The sequence below is a fragment of the Solanum dulcamara genome, chromosome 4 (genome assembly GCF_947179165.1).
Source record: "Solanum dulcamara chromosome 4, daSolDulc1.2, whole genome shotgun sequence".
NCBI lineage: Eukaryota > Viridiplantae > Streptophyta > Magnoliopsida > Solanales > Solanaceae > Solanum > Solanum dulcamara.
This window is the reverse complement of record NC_077240.1, coordinates 4,366,259-4,379,350: the sequence shown is the minus strand read 5'-3', so window position 1 is coordinate 4,379,350 and position 13,092 is coordinate 4,366,259. Positions and strand designations below refer to the sequence as shown.

At 30.3% G+C, this 13,092-nt stretch overlaps 1 protein-coding gene across 1 annotated transcript; it reads right to left on the bottom strand.

The window, feature by feature from the left end:
• Window positions 1-3,392: 3,392 nt before the first annotated feature.
• Window positions 3,393-5,819, bottom strand: LOC129885615 (probable indole-3-acetic acid-amido synthetase GH3.1). The gene is made up of 3 exons (XM_055959962.1): window positions 5,388-5,819; window positions 5,168-5,269; window positions 3,393-5,058 (listed from the first exon to the last, which is right to left on the bottom strand). Exons 1-3 carry the CDS (start codon window positions 5,705-5,707, stop codon window positions 3,687-3,689), a joined length of 1,794 nt encoding a protein of 597 aa, XP_055815937.1. The 5' UTR covers window positions 5,708-5,819; the 3' UTR covers window positions 3,393-3,686.
• Window positions 5,820-13,092: the final 7,273 nt, after the last annotated feature.

Sequence of the window (13,092 nt, the reverse complement as noted above, 5' to 3'; positions counted from 1 at the left end):
GTATAATAATTTTCCTCATAATTTATTTCCTTGTTTCACAAGTTCTTCGATTATTATTTTTTGTCTGAAATACTCTTATCAATATTTTGCCACGTTTCTCGTTGTTATAGTACTTCTTTGTAAAGTTCTTTCGTATTACTTATCAATTAAACCTATTCGATCAGTTGCTCGAATTAATCTTAACATAGTGAATTTGAGTTACTAAGGGGTTATTTGGTGTGAAGGATAACAATAAATATTTGTGAAATTAAATTATAGTGTTATTAATTTATCGTTTGGTTGGCAAGTTCGAGATAACTTATCCGAAATTAATAATTAATAATGGAATAAGTTATCCCTCATCTTGGGTGGTATAGTAATTCTGGGATAAAGTAGAGAAAGTGACTAAATATTCCTTTAAATCTTTTTTATACATCACTTTTCACATTCATATATATTCACATTATTTTTAATACCATGTATAATAATATATACATCTTCACTACTCCTTATTTTTATATTAATTCTATATATATTTTTTATTAAAAAATTAGACGATACAAATATAATTTTTATTTACTAATTTTTTTGACTTATTCTTATGTTTATTTATATTTTGATTTCTCTACTACTAAATTACATATTTTTAATTATATATTTTTTTAGTCACTTTAAAGCTTGTATTTTATATATCAACTAAAATAAAAACTTTAGTATTTTACAATTTAAGAGTGATATGTGCTTAAATGAAGTGATATAAATAATAAATTCACTTTTACTTTAGTAAATTTAAAATAAAAGTTCTATTTTTAAGCTAAATAAGATGAAGATTTTATTTTTAAATGCATATGGCACTATCATGGAAAAGCACACATAAAAATATTATGAAAAAATTATTTTTAAGAATGAATAACTAACGGTTGCAAAGAAAATATAAAAACTAAATAAAGTGGAGTATATTTTTGCAAACAAATAACTTGTTCTTAAAATTTATGCAATAAATATTATTTTGAATACAACAAACTAAAAAATCAATAAAAAATAATCTTAATATAAGTTATTTCATCAATATTAATTTCAATATAACTTATCATATTATAACTAATTTAATCATAATTTGCATTCAAACGAAACGACCAATAAGGGTGCAAAAAGGAAAGGAGTTCTACTGAAGGAGTAAATAAAATTATATTAAAAAAAGTATACTTATTTCTAATATTCTTTTTTTATGGTCCGTCATTTATTGCTATCAGTTGGCAGGCCATATTATATTATATAGCAAACAAAACTAACTAATTTTTTGTCCATGAATTTCCCATTGAATTTCTGTCTCGAGTCAAGCTGGCCGCTTTATACATCATAATTTTAAGAAATATCTACGTTTTCTCAATTAGTCCACGAAAAATATTAATTAGAGACAATTAAAAATTTATTAGAAACCCAAAAACAAAGTTGGAAAAAGGAGACTCAAATTTCTGTTAGGCGAAAAGCCAAAATAAAAATAAAAATTGGATTCCTAAAAGTCTGGCAAGAGTATCTAAGGCTAGACAGACTTAAATTATATGCTACAAATATAAAATAGAGCTCAATAATGTACCTAAAATATATAAGAACTAATGGGGACCTTCCACTTTCCGTGGAGGGGTCATGTTCATCATGAACAGATAATATTTTAAAACATAGAGCAAAATAATACCTTCCGTTTTCTTTTTTATGAGATTATATCTATTTCCACTGCATAATATTTTTAAATCATCATATCAAGTTAAGTTGCATGTATAACAACTTATAGGAAGCATAATTTAATAACCTGAAAAATAATACGATTTAAACTAGTGTGTACATTATTAGCTATAGCGTTCAAATATTCTTAACAAGTTATTTTTGGGTGAAGTTTCACCATGTATTTGGCCACAAATTTTTCAAGAATATATTTGATTATTTCAAAAATATTACTTTGTACCCATAAGTTTTAAAATTTATTAAAAATACTCATATGTTTGTATGATCAATTTATAATGAACATGTTCCGTTAAAAAAAAAATTATAATATAATCGATAACAATCAACCACAACAAAATAACAATATGTGCAAGAACAATATATTAATCACATCAAAAATAAACTGTTCTTTTTTTCTCAATCTTATTACTCAAATTATTATTTTTTGGAGGAGGTAGATAGAGATGTTATTTAATGGTGTTTGTTGGCCACGTTAATGAGTAAGTTGGTAAATAAATATTAGTTGAAATTAATAAATGATGAGTGTTTTTATAAAATATAAAAATTTGGGGTAATTTTTAAATTTTTAAAATTTTTCAAATATTAGAACTTGACCCAAGTTCTAGTTTTTTCTAGAACTTGAAAACTTGGGATGTTTGTCAAATATATTTGTCAAGTAATGACAATTAATTATATGGCCAGACATCAATTCCCAAATTTTTTCCAAAAATTATTTAGGGTCAAACGGCACTTTAGTCGAGACAATTTAAATATTACTTGGAATATGTATAAAATATTTTAAACTAAAAAGTTGTGATTTATGATTTTTAATAATCTTAACATTTATTTCGAGAATTAAGAAGTCGATCGACATCCGACTTCACATACAAACAAGGTGTATAGACTCTTCTGGAGCGGATTTCCATAGGTACTATACCAGGTTCATTTCTATCTGATATTTTCAACGTAAACCATAAAGTTTTGGGTAAAAATCACTAAAATTATAATAAATAATAGATATGAATTCATAATTAAAAAAATATAACGAATTATTAACGTTAACAAATTTTAAAAATTGAACTCGTGAAATCTAAATTTTGATCCGTATTTTTTTTAAAAAAAGGTAAAAGGTCTGATTTATTCCTGAACTTTATGATATGGACCTAATATATCCTCCGTTTAAAAATTAACCCATATATAGCCCTGCCGTTATTGAAATGACACATATATACCTCCACCGTTACAAATTAAAAATAGCTCACATATACACCTTTCATCTTAAGGAAGTGAAAAAATTAATTTTTTGATTTTTAATTTTAAAAAAAATTAATGTATGGGTATGTATCTTTTTTGAGAAAGTAAAAAAGTAAAAAATTAAAATTTATATACCCATACATATAAAAAAAATAGCAAAGTTTAGGGGTATATATAATCTTTTTCACACATAATTTTTTTTTTGACTTCTTTAATTATTATTATTTGAGTTTCTAATTCTTATTTTATTTTTATTTTTTCATTCTTTGGTGTAAATATAAGAGAAATAAAAAAAGTGTGAATGAAAAAAAGAGAAAAAAATAAGAAAAAAATTTAAAACTATTTTGCAGCTATTTTTAATTTGTAACGATGGAGCCTAAATGTGTCATTTCAATAATAACTAAGGTATATATGAGCTAATTTTTAAATGAAGGATATATCAGCTCCATATTATAAAGTCGAGGGCCCTTTCACTTAAAAATACCTTAGATGAGCTAATTTAACAAGCTTGGTATATTACATCATTTTCACAGGTTAACTGAGCCATAACGTACAAACCTAATTCTGCCAAACGTCCTCGTCTAGTTACAATCAGGACCCATCTAATCATAAAAGTAAGACAAGAAAATAAAATTAAAAAACAAAAGACCAAAAAAAAAAAGTTTAGGGAATCATCCTTCATTGACTCTCCTCCTACTGATGCATGTGTAATTAATAAACAGTTCTCCTCCTCAATGAGGTCGTTCAGGTGTCCATTGAGGCAACGATGGGCTAAAGTGTCTTGACGTTACTCTTGAATCAAGAAGTTCCAAAATAGGTGCAAAATTCACACATCTTGGAACTTTATATTGGTTAATTGAAGCACCCCTTGAAATTGCATAGTCCATTAGTTCTTCAAATGTCCCATTTTTCACCACCCGAATTTCCAATGGACCAATTGAGTTGCAAGCAACTCGGCCTTGTCGATACACTGTGTTAAGTGACTCTTCCATCGCCAAACAACACTGGTTCAATACTTCATCACTAGGTGAATTGTTCAAATCCTTCATTAATAACTCCCAATAAATCACGTAATGTCCAGGAATTGTCTTCGTATCTGCATAACTAGTGTACTCGACCACGCTGGTGTTGAATTCCCTGAGTAATTTCGAAGCATTCTCTACGGCTCCCTGTAACTCAGCCTCATCAGTTTTGTCCGAGTCAATGCTCAATAGAACATTTTTTCTCCGGACGAAATGGAACTGCGGCGCAGAGTTATGAAACCCGGTGACTCGGAGAATGTCTCCGACTCTGTAACGGTATAAACCCGCGTACGTCGTGATGACGAGTTCATACTCTTTTCCAACTTCAACATCGACAAGGTCAACGAGATTGTTAGGTGAGGAAGTTGTTGTTGTTGTTGTTGGGTCATGGGGTAAAAATTCGAAATAACCCATGTTTGGCATGATGGTGTACGAAACTTCCGAAGGTTTACACATGGGATTTAAATTTAGCCCAAAGTAACACTCGGAAGCTGCGTACATAGTGCACGCTTTTGGCAATCCACCACTGTAATAATCCAGCGTAGGAATGTACTGAGCCATAGCACCCGTGACGATAACGTCAAGGTACTTAGTCTTAGGCCAAATCCTCGTGATAATTCCTTCCCAATTTTCCTTACAACATTCATCAGTAACAAAATCAGCTAGCTCTGGATTCGGTTTCATAATTTTCCCCATACGTTCACAAACGGATGGGTTGGTAATTTGTGAGTTAAGAGTTCCAGTTCGAATATCATGAGCGAGTTGCTGCCAGTGAAGCTGCAAGAACCGAATGGCTCGGACAAGGCCCGAGGCAAAAACAGCGCCGAGACGAAGAACTTGCTCGCGCTCATAGAGACCGCAGAGCATTTGAGTGTACATACTCTGGAAAGAGTCAGCACAAAGGATTGTTTCATTTGGGCTTGTGTAAACATTGTACGGGTCATGAGGTCTGGTTTTGAAATGATCACTTTTGTAATAGCTTGTGAGAACGGGCCGGGCCAATAGCCCACCTGGAGTTTTCGTCTCGGACTTGATAAACAAGAAGTATAGTCCTTTGCCTTTGTCTAATCCAGGCACGTATCTGTCACGTAAATGAAGTTTCGTAAGAAATATGCTTTATGTTTTCCAAATAATTCGGATACCAAAACAGATAACCTAACTCTATTTGCTTTTGCATTTATTATACTTACAGGTTCATAACTGGCATTAGAAGACTGTAGAGTAGCTGGCGACGATCCAATTCTTCTTTAATTGTTGGCATCAGTTTCCTTTCACCAGCTGACGTTCCAGAGCTGTTAACCAAAAAAAAATACATATCAATAACTTTAGTTCGTAAATTAAAAGCTTAGTGTCACATAAAATAAAACAGATGGAATGATAATATATTCTCCGAACAGCGCGCTCGCTTACCTAGTGAGGAATTCAGAGATGGGATGAGCGGATAAGATAGGAGAACGGTCGCCGTTAGCGATCCGTTGGATCTCCGGTTGAAGATCTTCGTAAGTTACGACCGGAATATTGGATATAAAGGTTTGACGGTCGCTGACGCCGTCAAGTTGAAAGCGTTTGAGGTATTCAGTTTGAGAATTTCGGGTCAATATCTCATCTAAGACTCTTTGTTGGACGGCATCAGCATTTCTAGTCATCTCTTCGATGAATTGAAGTGCTTTTGCATCTTTTTCACATGCAGGAGGACCCAAAGGAGATGAAAAAACCGAATCAACAGCCATATTTCGAAGTAAAAAAAAAAGAGGGTAATTTACCAAAGCTTATTGAATAATTAACAGTTGAGATCACTTGAGAGGAAAGAAAAAGAGTTTATTTTGTATAATTGGAAAGTGTGTGGAGGATCTGACTAAGAGGGGTGTTTAAATAGGGAAGAGATGGGGGAGGTGACACGTCACGTGCCATGTAATAGTGGGACCCATAAGGGCGGCAAAGACAAAAAGAAGGTTGGAAGGAAGTCGACGCGCGGGGCCGTGCACAATTTTGTAATATCAAGATGTTGATTGAAGAGGGGACAAAGTGGGGCCCAAGCACGTCTACAAAGCCCTAATTTAGGGGTGCAAAGTGGGGCCCAATACTTGCCACCTCAGCTTATGGTTTGGTTTTTGGTTGGGGGTGGTGCATCACCCAACCACGCGACTCGTTTCTGGTAAAATTGTTGGACCCCGATTACGATAGCCCACTATAATTTCCGTTGCAACAAGCGGGGCAAAGTTAGCAAGGTCCAATGGATTCATTATGCAATATTATATTAATTTTATATAATTTAATTATTTTTAAATATATATATATATTAGATGTTGATTTCTTTTTAATTTTTTTGCATATTACATCTTCAAACCCTGAAGTTTTGATTCTGCCAGTGACTACAAGCACACGACATTATTGTGCTTGTGTTTTCTCGAGCGTTTGATCTTAAATTTTTATTTCGCAGAGTAAAATTTTTATAATAAAATCAAAAGTTGAAAATTTTACTGGGAAGGACCTTTTTACTCATTAAGCATAAATTCATTATTTTCTTTTCCCTATAAGATGGAATTTGTGAATAATTTAGCAGGTTCATTATTTTGAAGTATTCTGACATTATGTCTTATAGGCAGAATTAATTTTATGTGGCAACGAAAGCTTTGTCTGGAGAATTTTCTAAAGCAAAAGCTATTTTTTAAAAGTTTATTAAGAAACCCCTACACCTACAAGCATGCTGCATGACCTATTACGTGTTTTCGTTATAATTTATATTATTTAATATAGGATATGAAATTAATATCCTATACAGGAAAACAGACACTTAAATGTTGTGTTTTCCTGCGTGTATTATGCAAGTATCACACAAGGTAGGAGAAAGTGATGAAACAAGAAGTGTTGCTCTTTCTTAATACATATGGCATGCATCATCGAAATAAAATGATGCATAGATAATAATATTTTAAGTCTCTCTGGGAAATAATACTGAAAAAAGATCAAAAGAATATTGATTTTGTTAGCTGATAAGAGGATAATTAAACTAACAATAAGTGATGCATTTTATTGAACATATCATAACCACATGCATCTCTCTATGTTCCGCCATTAATGAGCTTAATTACAAGTTTACAGCAACAATAACATACCTAGTAAAATCTCATAAGTGGGGTCTAGTTAGAGAGAATAAAGTGTACACATATATTATTCTTATCTCATAAAAATAGGTAAACTGTTTTTAAAATACCTTCAGCTCAAGTACACTAAATCATTATTAATGAGCTTAAATAAAATGTAACAGTTGCATATATAATATATTATTTTTTTTATAAAAAAAAACGTTTGTATATAGAACTATATATATTTTTGTGGATTTGAACTGAGGAGTGTGTGATAGCTATAGATCCAAGCAAAGTGGTGGAATAGTAGTAGTAATTAATTAATATAATGGAAAATTCACGTGGTGGGTAATTTCGTTTGCAGTTCCTGGAACTTTCATTTTATTAGGAATCTCAGGATTATATTGTTGCACATCGACAAATGAAGCCCCCTAGGAACATTCAGACGGCGATTGTAGTGTTACATTTATTTTCTTTTCTAATTTATAAACTAATCATCAAAACTACTGTTGAGGTAGCAGAGTGGGACTTATATTTAATTCTCATGTCATTTTTAATTATAATAATTAAAAGCTACTTGTAGTAATTTGGTAGAACTCAACTAAGTAATTAATAATAAAGTTAGAGAATAGTAACTGTCAACCTCATTTTAAAGGTGGTTCACTTTTCCAATCCTTTTTTTTGGTTGATGAGTTGTTTTCAATTTGTGTTTAATTTGTTGTCTGGACTTGAGATAAGATCAAGACAGGAACGGACGGTTCAGAAAAACGTTTTTTTTTTATATAAAAATTCTTTATTGAAAATGACATAGATTTTTTTCAAAAATTATGATAGACCTATTAATAGGAAAAGAAATAAATCATATAGTAAGTTTTTTTGGTTGGTATCTCATTCGGGTGTCCAGTATCGTGTTGAATTCGCTGTGATTTTTCATATTCAAGACTCAAAATCGAGACATGTGATTAAAAAAGAAGCAGTCGCATTCATTGCACTATCATATTCTTTTATGATATACTTTATAATAAATTGACATCAAATGATACTCCAGAAATACTTTCTATATTATTTAGGGTATATATAAAGAGACAATAATAGATTTTTTGACTTGAGCTTGAAACTTGTCTTTTGGGTACAATGAATATGGAGCTCAATTCAGAAGAATTCAAAGACATCCATTAATGTTGCAAAATTTAAAGATGGAATAGATTCTGCCTTATCCTCCCAAGTAATATTTAAGCATGTGTTATTAAAACAAAAAGTTTCGCAAATTCTAACAATTAGTATAGTACAGCTGTGGCCAAATTTTCTTGTATTTTCGTATCATACTTTGTATTATTTCCAATTGTACTAAATATAACTATTAAAAATACGTTTATTTGTCTTGGTTCAAATTCAAAGACGGAGCCAGCTGGATTTTAAGTTTATAGGTTCGGAATTCGGCCGAACCCTAGATTATACTCTAGCTACGCCCTATATCTAGATGCAAGAACCAACCCACAGTTTCTAAATTCAGCACTAAGTTAAGAATAGGCTTTTGGTATCATTAGATGTCATTGGCTACGTCGTTTATTCCTTTTATTGACACCTTTTTTATTTCTTTGTCGATAACTTTAACACCAAAGATATATATTCTCATTTATTTTGTTCGAATTTCATGTAGTACCATCTCCACTTTTTGATTGAGAGGGAAAATGGATGTTCGTAGGCATATTTATTGTATATTACTTATTAAGTATCATATATATATTTAGTTGAAACTTGTAACTCTTATACATATTACAAAATATTTGACTTCATGTTACACGTCCATGCACACTAACACTACAAAGAATTTGTATGTTGCCAATGCAATTTAACGGGCTGCAATAGTAATATCTTATTTTCCAGATTATTATATCAGGCTTGGCATTGAGATCACATAGTGCATGCATGTTATTGCAAATCAATTTAACCTACTATAGTATAACAAATATTTACATAATAAAGTTTAAATTTTAAATCTGCCCTTCGATCAATGATAGATGCACAGACACTCTAAATATAGAGATAGAATAACAAGTTTATGTGTCACAAATTAATAGTCAGGCTGTTTAATTACTCTCACAATAATGCTTCTTCTTTTTTTCTCTAAGTAGTAAAAGAGAAATCTTTAAATTAGGATCTAAAACGAACTCTGTGTACGTATGTGTTCAATAATGTTTTTCCAGTAAGGACATATCGTACGTACAACTAACCCCGCGCTTAGCCAACTTATTAGATTCTGATTATCTTAATAGTAATATAATTAATATTTTATGTTAAACTAATTTGAGGCCAGCCATTATTAGGACATTTTGTACTTCCCCTCAATCCCCGGAAAGGTAGACATAATTTGCTTAATTGGAGTATTTGGTCTTGTTGGTACTATAACAAATAGGTATAAGCTAAACTTTCTAGCTTTTCATTATTTTAATCCCGCGTGTAAACTGTAAACTGACTCATGAATAGTAGTAGTATTACAAACAATATAATTTAATAGGCAACTGTACAGATTCCTTTTTTTTTTCCTTATGTTGAAAATCAAATAATGTTCCCAATGTGTTGACTGGTCCTCAGAATGTTAATTAACTAAAACGTTAAAAGGGATTAATAAAATAACCGCCACAATAATGCTGCCGGCCGGCTTACGATTAAAATAGTTTGCCAGTAAAATAAGCTCTTCGGGGCTGCGGATTTATGAACCCAAATACTTTAATGCAAAATTTAATAGATTAAATTTAAATTGTGAATTCGAATGTATTAAATAGATGATTTAGCCGTGTCATGCAAAAAAATATTTTTGCATTTATACATATAATTGGATTTAATGGAGACATCTTTCATGCTTGATCTGGAACGACATTTGATGAGAGGTGCTACTTCAGTGTCATGTGATTATCTAAATATAATGGACATTGGTTAGGTTTTTGTTTTGATTAATTAATAGCGCTTATTAACAATAAAAAAAGAAGAGCATGAGGCATGAACATGTACCTAACCCACACTTTTTGTATTATGAAAACAACCTCTACTATAATGGAGCTTTGTTAGAACAAAGACAAATTAAAGAAAAGTCTAGATTAAACTATTTAACAATGTAAGGATTAAAATTGCTGACATTTGGCATGGAGAGGATAATATAAACTGGATTAGTTTTTGCACAACACGGAAAACACTTCCTTAAATCAATATGATAAAATTAAAGATAACAAAAAACAAAAATACATCACCACTAATCTCGTTAGGAAGTCTTTCACTGCAACAACATACTCAGTATAGCCTCAAAAGTGAGACTTGTAGAGGGTAATGTGTACGTAAAATTTAACCTTATCAGTCTCTCAAAAAAATCTTTGACAACAATAACATAATCAATATCGTTCCACAAGTGAGATCTGAAACAATAAAATGTACACAAAAATTATCCTAACTTGTCTTATTGCAAGTAGGTCTTCGACTATTTTGATATATTATCTTAAATTCGTCACTTAATTTTTATTGATAAGAGCCTTTATATTTTAAATTTTCCCACGTACCCTGTTCCCTTTTGTCTGATCAACAGAAGACATTTAAAGTGATCAATACTTTAGAAAATGGGTTCGTTAAACTATATCTCCATCTTATTTCAAAGTAAACTATATACTATACTTTTTGTATTGAAGATAAAAGTTGTTGTAGAGTTTGGCGATCTTTCTTGTCTTAGAAAATAAAGTAAATGGAAAATAATAACGTTTCCCCAACATGCACGTAAAAGTATTGTTCGTTCATTTGAAGCACTTATTTAGATAATTTCTAGAAAGACTACCAATACCTTATTCAAAAGCCTTAATTTATCAATGGATTTATTTATATATTAGGTTAGAGTACGTGCGATGCATGTGTGTATTATGACAATATAAAAATTACATATAAAAATAATAAAGAATAGATTATAATTATAAATGCAATAATATATTTATTCAAATGAAATTACAAAATATGCAATAATGTATGCATTTAAATGAAAAATGATTCTTTTCTAATTTTACTATATGTATGTTATTACACGTGTATGTTGTGTCAATTAATTAACACTAATATATATATAAAGAATAGATTGTTGAAAAATAGCATTTGACGCTGAAAAAATATGAGAAAATTCATGTATAAGGCTAATACTATAATAAATACGGTGCTCCTATACCCCCACTAAACCTAAATCCATCAAAACGTGAGTCAAAGTTCAACTAGTTGCTAACTTTCTAACTTAATCCACGAGATCCACACTCTCCTATCTAAGGTCATGTTCTGAGTAATCTAAAATTGTGTCATATCCTATCTAATTACCTCTCCCAAATACTTCACCGGTCTACATCTAGTTTTTCTCATATCTACTATATTTAACCTCTCACATCTCCTTACTGTCATACATATATTTCTCATGCTTTATTTACAGAACTCCTGTGTTATTTTTTTGTTGATATCATGTAGAAAATGTCATAATGACTAATATAACATTTGTATAGATTATATTTTAAAAAATATATGATGGATGACTTAAAAAATAATTATATTTAACTTATAATAAAAATAAGTTTACAAACCTTGATGTCGATAATTTCATCTACTTGACGTTTTTGTTTCATTCACTTCATGGTCATGAGCTCATGGGTGCATTGCGTTTAAAACGAAATTGAAGGTTATCAATATGTACAAGAATTGTATGCACTATTCCTTCTATAGAAATTTCAATTGGATGCATATAAATTAAGCATAAAAACATATCAATCACACAAATCACACTAACAACAAAAATACTTAAATTGACGATTATAAAAGAAACTTTAAAATACAAAAAAAAAATTAAATTGAAAGAAAGAACACTGAAATAGATTTCATGTAAGTAAAAAGAAGGTTCGAATGCCGACGTATATACTTTTGCTAATTTACTTGGAAAAGAGGTCCAAAAATTCAGAACATTAGGAAAAAAACCTAAGAAAAAAACTCTTATACTTGACAATAATTAAATGGCCTAAGTGTAGTTTATTTGTACAAAAGACTCTTAAACTCGTACGAATTAGTATGCTGATACTATTGCTAATTTTATAACAAAAAGTTCCTAACAAAAAGGCTCTAAAGGAATTTACCAAAAATTCTCTGTAGGCACATCGAAAAGCAAAAGACTCCTATATGGGAAGAAAATCAAAACTTTAGGGATATATGATTAATGTCTATCACTAACTATTAAAAAATTAATTAAATTTAAAATCTTAAATATCAAAATAATAATTATTTGAGAAAAATGATAAAAAGACGATTTTATCTGAAGCGAAGTTTTTTAATGAAGGGCAAAAAGTTTAATAAACATTTTAAGGACCTTCGTGCTTTTAATATAGTATAGATTTGACATTATAAATATTTTATATTATCAATGTACTTTTAATCAGTTATAACAAATAATTTGTTTTATTTTTCAGGTTACTGATTCAACCTTTCACATATGCTAGTTCAAATAAAATATCTTTCTTTATATTATTTTACACTATCCGTGTATATGTAGAAGTCAAGTCTAAGTTTAATTTTCTAACAGTCAAAACTCAAAAAGGGTGAAGAAGAGAAAAGGAGAATCTATTTTCGAGAACTTTTAGGACATGTTTTCTTGGTTAGGTATTTATGGAAAAATGACTGTGAAGACCATGACTTAGGAATCCTAAAGCAATAATGGAACATGTCAAAGGCAAAGTAGCATTATGGATGTTCAAGTATAATTGGTATTAGGAACTTTAATTTGGCTTTAGTTCCTAACCAAACTTGAAGTTTATTAATTACTTGCACTTTGTTTAACCACGTCTCTATCGTGTTATAAATTTTATTCATATTTGAGTTTGATATATTTTACTTGAGTCAATGGTCTATTAGAAACAACTTCTTTATCTCCACAAAGTAGGGGTAAATTAAATTTGTGTACACGTAATGCTTTTTCTTGACTCCACATATAAAATTACACTGAATTTATAGGCGGTGGTGTTGACCTT

Coding starts and splice junctions, on each gene's coding strand:
- LOC129885615 (XM_055959962.1), bottom strand. CDS start 5,707: ATGGCTGTTGATTCGGTTTTTTCATCTCCTTTGGGTCCTCCTGCATGT. Junction 5,270..5,387: donor ATCTCTGAATTCCTCACTAG/GTAAGCGAGCGC, acceptor TTTGGTTAACAG/CTCTGGAACGTCAGCTGGTG. Junction 5,059..5,167: donor CTAATGCCAGTTATGAACCT/GTAAGTATAATA, acceptor TTTACGTGACAG/ATACGTGCCTGGATTAGACA.